The following is a 10,240-nucleotide window of genomic DNA, read 5'->3' as shown; positions in this document are numbered from 1 at the left end:
GCCAATTCAATAAAAAGAGATCAGATATCCCACTCTAGACAAACTTGTCATAGATGTTATAAAACTAAGAATGAATTCAATCTGAAGTTTTTACAGTCCTTTGAAAAAAGCTATAAAAAAATATTGAAGTAAAGTTTTAGCTTCTCTCTGCTGGCTCCCTGTCAAGTCCAGAATTGAATTCAAAATCTTCCTTCGAACCTACAAAGCTCTCAACAACCTAGCTCCATCTTCTATTCAAGCTCTTTTTGTTCCATAGTTTCCTAACAGAGCACTTTGCTCTCAGACTGCAGGCTTACTTGTGGTTCCGAGAGTTTCCAAAAGCAGGATGGGAGGAAGATATTTCAGTTATCAGGCTCCTCTCTTATGGAATCAACTTCCATTTTCTGTCCGTGAGGCTGACACATTGTCCAGTTTTAAGACTGGGCTTAAGACTTTCCTTTTTGATAAACCCTATAGTTAGGGTTGGCTTGTCGTGACTACTAGATGACAAATTGACCTCATTTCCTTAAAGGATTTGCTCAAATTGAAGAGTTTTCATTTGATACTATTTCTATCTTAACATGTGATTCTTGACAGGCCATTGTGTATCTGTTCATACCAAACCCAGCCAGTCGAAGCAGATGGCCGCTTGTCCTGAGCCTGGTTCTGCTAAAGGTTTCGTCCTCATGAGGGAGTTTTTCCTTTCCACTGTTGCCTTCATGCTTGCTCAAGATGAGAGTCTGTGATTGAGTTAAATTCAAAGCAGTCTGCTCTTCAGATAAATAATGTTAGATTATTATTTTTATATATGAATGTTTCTGTTAACTTATAGTTACATGTTAAAGTTTTTGTTCAGTGTCCTGAGATGACTTCTGTTGTGACCTGGCGCTATATAAATAAACTGAATTGAATTTATAGTACTTTGTTGTATTTTTTATTACATTGAATGGCCAGTAGGGGGAGCTGTAGCCTACTCTTAGTGCTTTCCACAGTTAACCATATCAATTTGTTTAAACCTTTTTTTAACCACTGTTAGTGTCCCTTAGTTTGTGTAATCTTAATAATATTAATTTTATGTTAAAGTTGTATAGTGACTATGAAACAAAATAACATGGCTGAAGTCAGAATTAGCAAATTAGGAGCTAAAGTGTTTTTCTATCAGATTCAGGCTCTTGCAAAACACCAGTAGTACCTCAAATATATGAAAACATTCTATTGACAGTACTTATTTTATTCTTTAGTCGGATTTCATGTACTTGTAAGCCATTATATATGCAGTATATGTAACTTCGGTGGTGTTAAGTATGAGAGTACGCCTTAGAGCCGTAATGAAAGTGTCGCAATTGCCACGCCCGAAAACAAACGGTGTTTGTAGCTCGATGTAATTCAGCTACCGGAATGAATTTAAGACTGCTCAGAATCGTGCCCGCGCAGGCGTGGCTCTCGGGCTCGTGCCCGCCACCCCTCCCCCACCAGCTACAAACCGCGGCTGCGCGCTCCCGTGAACTAATTCATTGTATCAGATTGAGACGGGAGGAAGCAGAAAGACCGGAGAGCCGCTGAGCTTCGAGGAATACTGAGCAAAAAAACCCACTACTCGGCACAGAAACTAAAGGTAAACTACTTTGTTGAATACCAAGCCACAATGATGGGATTCTGGTTTGTCGTAGCCGAGTTTAAAAGTTTAAAGCATTATTTTTTAAAGTTGTCCTTGGCTTTGAGAGGCCGTGCTAGCGAGGTTAGCTTACTGTAGCTTCCGTGCCGCTTCCGCAGTTGCCTCGTTATTTCTATAGAAAACTGTTGCGCTGTTAAGCCTCGAAACTCTTGGGACTAAATTTAACCCCGCACAACGAAAGGCTTTAGATGAACTGTGAAAACAAGTCGGTATTAAAAACTGAAGCTTCAAGGACTGGCCTAGATTTGCGAGCCGCAACCAAACAATGAAGTCCTTTTCCTTACTTGCCTCGGCTCATCAGCTAGGCTGGCGGCTTCCCTAATAGTTACAAAAAAGTTCAATTTTCACTTTAATAAATTGCACATTAAAGTGAAGCTGAGCAGTCCGCAAACTTTATTTAAATACTACATCCGCATTTTATCGACTGATTTGAAGGGTTTGGTTAGAACCACATAACACATCGGTTCAACTTTAATGATTTATTTATTTATTTACACATTGTAGTGAACACCTTAAACCGGGTCCTTCGTGTATTATGTGGATCTGACTCGGTGTGTTAGTTTGTGTGGGCCACCCACCTTTTCTTTCACTGCGGACACACTGGCCATCTGTTGCCTGTGTGATGACGCCATCTTTCTGGTGACCCACCCAGATGTTTAAAAAAAGATGTTTTAACACTGGTCATTTTAACTGTGGTATAACACAACTTTTCCCGTCCCTCTTTATTCAGTTGTTAGCTCACTACACATTACAGATGCCCTTTTTTAAAATCAGCTACATGAGTGTTAATAATTAAATCACCACCTGGATGGAACCACTGTCAAAATGACGTGTATAAATTTTTTATTGTGAATCCTCACTGACTTTTAAGGTCTTAGATTTGTAATAATGCAGAGAATGTCAAAATGAGACACGTCTTACGCGTGTAGCACATTTTCCGTACAATGACACGCGTTCAGATCTTTTAAAGAGGCATAATTTAACAGAAACTAGTTTTCAGAATGGAAGTGACTCAGTTTTTTAATATCGGTTCTTATTTGGATTATCAAATTGGTGTAGAACATTTTTCTACACAGCAGTTTTGTTTCCTTTGCCAATGCTCATTTTGCTGTGCGTGACACAGGTATGATGTGTGTGGTGCATGGTTTTCACTGCAGGTTTTCACGCCACCACCCTTGTAGCTGTTAAATAAAATCACATGTTCTCCTCAGCCACGCAGAGGTGAGCTAGTCTGTGTGGTATTTAAATAAATGACTAAATACACAGGAAAAATACCCAGTATTTAAGGCTTCTCATCCGTAAGTACATATGCTGCCCATTTTGGACAATTCTTTTCTCTTAGTGCCAAAGAAATGATCGTTTAGGCAGCAATAGCTTTTTAGTCATTTGCTAAAATTGTTTCAAACACTTTTAAGCAACTGAGCTGTGTGACATGAAAACAAATCCTTTGGGGGTCACCTTGACAAGCCATTTACTGCATTAGACATTTTTTGCATTTCAGCAACTTCTTTGGATATGCCTAATTTGTAAACTGACAGTTTCTCTCTACGTCTCACGGTTTTGAGTCAGTGTTGGGGTTTGATCACTGTGATGCACCGGTCGTCATCTGTGAAGTGTAGGTAATGTTGACGTAATGGATGCACCAGTTGCTTAGCTGGTGGGTGGAAACTGGTTACTTTGTCTGAATGTAGTGCAACGAAAGTACGAATGCATAATATATTATGCACTTGTATTGCTTTATATTTAAGTTGCATAAGTGAACTCTGTTAGATTTAGAAATGCACAAATAATATTTTTGGATTAAACGAGAACACGTCATCTTTGTACTAAATTATGCAGATACTTGCCATTTTAGAGCTAAAGAGTAAAAACTAAACTGTTCACACACCATATTAGTCATTAAATTCAGACCTAAGCTAAGAAAGTTACTATGGAAATAAAGCTACACATTTGGTTGTTTAGTTTGGGTCATCTATAATCTCTTCTAATTTAATCTAAATTAAATTGTATTATTTATTTTGTTGACCAAAATTCTGTCTTAACTTGAGCTTAAAATATACTACAAGCTGATAGAAGTGCTTTTGGGCTATGATACCCCCCCCCCCCACACACACACACACACCAAAAAAGCACAATTTGCATTTATTTTCATTATTAGTATTAGTGTTTTTTTAATTAAAATATAACTAATAGTAACTCCCTCCAAGGCAACTGTTTTTCTTTTTTGTAATTACATCTTTTATCATCTTTCCAGAGTGTTTCAAGTTTACTCATCGTGTTATTTTTAACTGATCTACTTGAAATAAATAACTGTTCCTTATTTAATACTTTTATTACAAATGTAGTTGTAAAATGATTACATTTTGACAAATCCTAATTTAATTTCAATTCTGGTGATGGAGCTAGTTTAGATCTAACGGAGAGTTTACACCAACTGCTGGTCTTAACTGAAGAGAGATTGGTTTGTTGTTCTGTCATCATGCATTATGCTGCACATATAACTTATGGTCATTCATAATAATGGATCAGTTAAAAAATGGAAGTCCTTCACAAAAGCAGAAAACAAAACACCTGCCAAGTCCTGTCTGGGGCTGAAATATTTACCTCTCTGTAGTCTGTTAACGTCCTAAAGCTGGGGCTAATTTTCCACCCAGAAGACTGCGTGGGATATTTCCTGCTATCAGCACACGCAGGCCTTAAAATGCAACTGCAGCATGTGAGGTTTTACCAAAAGGACACGATGAATCATTGTGCAAACAGTAGCCACTTTGATCATACTTCAGAAGCTGTGTCATACAAGGTGGTAATGCCTAACGGACAATGTTGCATACGTCAACAACTCCGGAACAGTTTGGGTTTTTATAGTAAGTGGATTTGACATGCTGACCTGCTGTCAACAATACTGATTGCACCTTTGATTGAATCAGTTTGATCACAATGGATACTCATTCATTCTGTAGTAGCTAAATAAGTCACTTCTGTTGGAAGAATTAAAAAATCTTTGCAAATCTTTCTCGAGTTAAGAATAACTTAACGTATGTCTAAATTATCAATCAATCCCCTGTTGGGACAATTGGATGAAAATTTATCAGTGTTTGATGAAGTCATAGATGATCTGTGAAAAATCTTACTCTTTGAATTGGTTGTTCTTGCACCACAGTCTATAGAGACATGTGAACCAGTTATATACCAGTCAGACCACTCAGGTCTGCAGACCATATTAGCGCGTACCTCTACCTTTTCCAAATCAGGGAAACAGCCTTTTATATTTGTGCTAGTAAAGTTGATTGCACTGCTTTTAGACCTGGGAGATGCGCCCACTGCAAACCATTAAAAATGGGTAAATGTTTCTATTGAAAAAATCATGTAAGTGAATCTGTGTATTGTAAATTAGCACTATCATGGTTCTACTCTAGAAGAAGTTTTTATTCACCATATGAATGCGTGTTTAGACCGTGTCTGCATGTCTATATAAATATGACTTAATTGGGAAGCACACATGGCTGCTTTAAGAATTAAATGCCTTAAATTTTTATTGACTTTATTAGTTTCACTTGATCTAAGAGGGGAAAAGTCTAATGTGTATATATAAATTTTCCCACTAGATTAAATGTTGTACCTTTCATTACAAGTATATTTAAGTTGACTGATTTTACTCTGTTTAATCAAGTAGTAAGCAATTTGGACCCAGCGTAAAAGTAGTGAAGTCTTGTACAGTTTTTTTTGCATGTTCTTTAATTTTAGATATTTGAATGGAATATTTTGCTGATAAGAAAAAAATTGATTTCTTTCATCTGATTTTTTTATTTTTTTATTTTTATTTTTTTCATTCAGTGTTTCCCCTATATACAAGCAGGGCGCCCTGCCCTGTCAACAGAACCGAGCAGCCCCCACCTCGTCAAGTGCCGGCACTGACATAGCACTAAGATAATGACTCGCAATACAGACGTGCTAGCTAAAAAGCTATGACAATGGAGGTAGCGCTCCATGTGTCTACTCACGCTGAACCATCTCCACAACCGCTGTCGGTACAAACAACGCGCAACACAGACGTGTGTTCCCCCCTCCCCAACAAAAATCATGGAAGATATGAGCGCCCCAAGGCAAGTAAACTAGGGGAAACACTGTCATTACATATTATATTTCAATATTGCTAAAAACTGACCGCTGAAATTAATTTGTGTGAATGCATCCTGAATGCTTCCCTTATTTTTGTCTTCCTTTGCCTCGTTGACTGATGAGTTTAGTACTTTTTAGTATTTTCAAAGTTAAGTGCGATGAATAAAAAACATTGTGGTAGGCATCCATTTGTTAAAAGCAGGACACAAGTATTTATCCACTGACTGTATTATTCAGACATTGACCAGCCCCTGAGCTACAGCTGTCCCCATTTTTGCCTTTTTATGCTCATGTCATTGAAGGAATGGTCTTAATCTTTCTTGACACTGTTGTCCTACTTAAATGTGTACCGTTATGGAAAGCTTGCACCTTACAGCACCTTCGGGGGATATCTGCAACAGACCTAATTTAGCTATAGACAGAAAAGACTGAAATATAGTTAAGCTATCTTTTTATCATTTTGTATGTCCTACTGACAGGAAATTGGTGAATGTAAACTCTGGGTCTCATCAGTTTTGTTGCTGTGTTTAGGCAGACACAGGTTGGTAGTATTTTGGACTTTCTTTGGGGTTTTGGCTGTAGAGTTGTCTATAACTTTGTCATCAGACAATATTTCTTTACACAGACTTCCCACAAATGGGATTCATTTTTCAACACCGCTCCAGACCAGTTCCAGATCAAACCAACAACCTAAATGATGATGACTCAGATAGAAAGGGGCGGTTTCAGGGAGTGTGCTCTTCACCACACTTCCACCTAACTAGGCGGTGCAGGAAACGAGCCATGTGACATGATTGACTTGAGTGTTTCTAGACCATTGAGTTGGAGGGAAAATCCTGTCTTGCATTAGCGCTACTGTGAAAAATCTGGTGTTTTTGTTTGTTTGATGAAGGGATTGCTTTTGTATTTTCTGACTTAATAATGAGTTCCATGAACACACATCTTGTGCTTCTAAGGAAGTAAATGGTCAGTTTGGTGTTGTAATGTTGTTTAAACATGTTTAGCTTTAGATCAGTAGTTTTTAATGGTGAGAGACATTTAACAATGTTTTCACAGTATCAATGTTCATCAATACCTTTTCCCCAACAAAATATTAAATCTGTATGAAGCTTATGAAACCGAACTGCCTCGTTTATTTACCCTAACTTCCTTTTTAGCTCTTGTGGTTGAATACATTTTCACACCTACTCTCCTACACTGGGGTATTGCTGCCATAAATTACTGAAACGTTGGCTAAATGTGATTTACTGATGGTGCATTGTTTTGCCCTGGAGTGATGATGTTTGAGGTCAGGTCAGGAAGCTGCACTGTTGCAAGTGGCATGAAAGACTTTTGAAGACCAACACTGTTGGAGTGTATTTTCTATTTGTGCACTTCAGGCTTTCACAACTCTTGTTCTTTAAGGTAAAACATTTAGTCAAATGTATAGGAATTTTTGCTGTTGTCTAGCCAAATAATGGATATAAAGGTTTTCAAACGATTATTTCAAAGCCATTAAAGTAGATGGATAGATTTTTTTTATTTTTTATAAATCTTTAAAATTCTTAAGCACAGGTTGAGAGCCACTTTCCATTGGTGTGGGTCAATGTGTCAAGTGTAGTGTTGCTTTGTGCTTTTGCACTGTGCACAGTTTGTCACAGTTGTCATCACTTACATGGGGCGGCTGTGGCTGAGTGGTTAGAGCAGTCGTCCTCCAATGCAAGAGTTGGTTTGATTCCACCAGCAGTCGCATGCCCAAGTGTTCCTGGGCAAGACGCTGAACCCCTCATTGCCTCCAATGTGTCCCATTGGTGTACGAATGTGATAAAACGCTGATTATTCTTTGTATAGTTCTAGTAGAGTGCTGAATGAATGGGTAAATGAGGCACATATTGTTGTGTATGGTGCTTTGAGTATCTTGATAAGATAGACAGGTGCTATGAGTACAGTCAATTTACCATTTACATGTTAATAATGCCTAAAATAGACCCTTAAAGAGGTTTCAGAAAACCTACCTCATCAATTATTGTCCCCCCTTCTTCACATTTAGCTTTTTCTTCTGGATTATAACCTTCATTTTCTCACCTGCAGGGATGGCAGCCATCCGGAAGAAGCTGGTGATAGTTGGAGATGGAGCTTGTGGCAAGACGTGTCTTCTCATAGTCTTCAGCAAGGACCAGTTCCCTGAGGTCTACGTCCCCACGGTGTTCGAAAACTACGTTGCTGACATAGAAGTTGATGGCAAACAGGTGAGACATCTGCAGTAGTTTGGTGATGCCACGGTTTTTATTGATCATCTCATTAGCGTGGTTTGCATTGGGGTCCACATTTATAGTTTTGTTCTATCCTTCGTAACTCACTGTTTTATTTGAAAGGCTTGAATTTGGCTGTAAATTTACTTTTAAATTATTGTAGTGTGCATATTTATTTAATACACTAATGCTTTCTAAATGTCACCACATTTCCCTATTTGTCTGTTCTTTAACAGTGCCAAGTTCCACAGCTGTAAGATTTTATTGATTTGCTGGTGTAAAAATCTGTATAGATCCTTTTAGAATAAATGTTGAAAAAGTGTTAGGTGAGCTTCTATAATCATGTTAGTGAACTCTTCTCTGGCTCGCAGCCTCAACAGTCACAAATTCATGTCCTGACCTCATTCTGAGTTAATTGGATTCTGGGGTGTTGATTCTTTATTGGTCAGTTGATTTCTAACCAGTTAACGAAGACACAGGCTACTTCAAGATCCACACTTCTGTAATTGTTTAAATCTGTTTAACCATTGCTAATTATCTATAATATTGCTTTTTTTAGGCTTTCAGTTCAGTCAGATGAAATGAAATATCATATCTCAAGTCTTTTTTTCCCTTTGTTTCTTTTATCTTATGTTTGTGTACCTTAGGTGGAGTTGGCTCTTTGGGATACAGCTGGTCAGGAAGACTACGACAGGCTGAGACCTCTCTCCTATCCAGACACTGACGTCATCCTCATGTGCTTCTCCATAGACAGTCCTGACAGCTTGGGTGAGTACAAACTGCATTCTCACTGATGCACACATGCTTGAGGCGTGACTAAAAATGTCACATTTCTGTCTTTTCTATACACACTTCCCTATTTTCCTAGTTTCCTTTTAATAAAAAAAAAAAAAAAAAAAAAGTTGGTTTTAGACTGAGAGCTCCTTCTGCGGTGACTCAAGACCTCTTGGTGAGGAGCTGCTTGTGTTTGATCACACACACTGATGCAGAGTGAAGTCATTTGTCAGATGGTGTCCAGTGTTCAGTGTTTCCCCTAGATAACTTGTCACTTGCGCTCATCTCGTCTGATTTTTGTGGGGGGACGGAACGGATGGAGACATGTCCCGGGGGGGGGGGGGGACGCATCTGAGCCACGCAATGTTTGTACAGACAGTTTGAGTGGGAGGGGTTCAGCTTGAGTGAAGTTACTGCCTTTAGCTTTTTAGCTAGCGCACCTGTATTGTGAGCTGCGCTAGCTTAACATACCATTTTATTTATAGAGCACTGAAAACAGCGACATGGCCAACCAAAGTACAAAATGAATTAAATCAGAAATATAGACATAAAAACGATGCAGATAATGACGACTAACCAGTGTGGAGCATACAGGTTAAAAACTCCATAGCTTAGTGTTACGTCAGTGCCGACGGGGGGGGTCGGGGTGCAAGCGGTTTGGTAGATGGGGCGCTCGGTTCTGTTGAAGGGGTGTGGCGCCCTGCTTGTATAATGATAGGGGAGACGTTGGTGTCATTTAGTTCAGCTGAAATGCAAGTCACATATTTTCTCATTACGAATGGCAACTCTTGATTATATGGAGTTGACTTTTCTCAAGATAAAGTTATAAAAGCAAAAAAAATGTAGCTCCCAATTGAGTTATTGGTTATTACTACTTTTATGTTGTATTATTACAACATGATAATTGTAAACAAACTTTTGAATTTTTGCAATAACGTTATCTTATGTGGTTTTAATGGACATTGTTTCTAACATTTATGCTACTTGAGGCTAATCAGTTTTTACCACATGAAGCTTATCAACAGTTCGGGAAACACTTTTTTTTTTTTTCAGATGGAATCAAAACCACTCCAGTCAAGAGGAGAAATATCCACAACACGTAGCAATTCAATAAAGTTAATACTATTTAAATAGCTATCAGTTGTTGTTTTTTCATTTCAGTAAATTTTACCATATAGCCAAAAAAAAAAAGGTGCAAACTTATTTTTTTAGGGATGCACGATATTATCGGCATGGTATCTGTATCGGCCGATATTAGCGATAAAGTTAAATATCGGACATCGGCCATTCCATGAAAATATTTCACAGATATAAAATGCGCATATTTTTTATATATATTGTATATATTTTTATATAGTGTTACATCATTTTCAGCCCCCTTTCTGGCATCTGTATTTGGTAGCAGGTCAAATTGACAAAGACCATCCAGAATAATGTAGTATTTTAATTCCACAGCAGAGAA

General features: G+C 38.1%; 1 protein-coding gene across 1 annotated transcript in view; it reads left to right on the top strand.

Annotated features, from left to right (window-relative positions):
• The first annotated feature begins 1,501 nt into the window (after positions 1-1,501).
• Positions 1,502-10,240, top strand: part of rhoab (ras homolog gene family, member Ab) — an 11,917-nt gene continuing 3,178 nt past the window's right edge. The window contains exons 1-3 of the mRNA XM_037684979.1: positions 1,502-1,594; positions 7,844-8,001; positions 8,652-8,772. Coding sequence (XP_037540907.1) covers positions 7,846-8,001; positions 8,652-8,772 — 277 coding nt within the window. The 5' untranslated portion in view covers positions 1,502-1,594; positions 7,844-7,845. The remainder of the gene's footprint in view (positions 1,595-7,843; positions 8,002-8,651; positions 8,773-10,240) is intronic.

Source organism: Nematolebias whitei, chromosome 11 (genome assembly GCF_014905685.2).
Source record: "Nematolebias whitei isolate Nwh7 chromosome 11, NemWhi1, whole genome shotgun sequence".
Classification (NCBI taxonomy): domain Eukaryota; kingdom Metazoa; phylum Chordata; class Actinopteri; order Cyprinodontiformes; family Rivulidae; genus Nematolebias; species Nematolebias whitei.
This window is presented reverse-complemented; position numbering and strand designations above follow the sequence as displayed.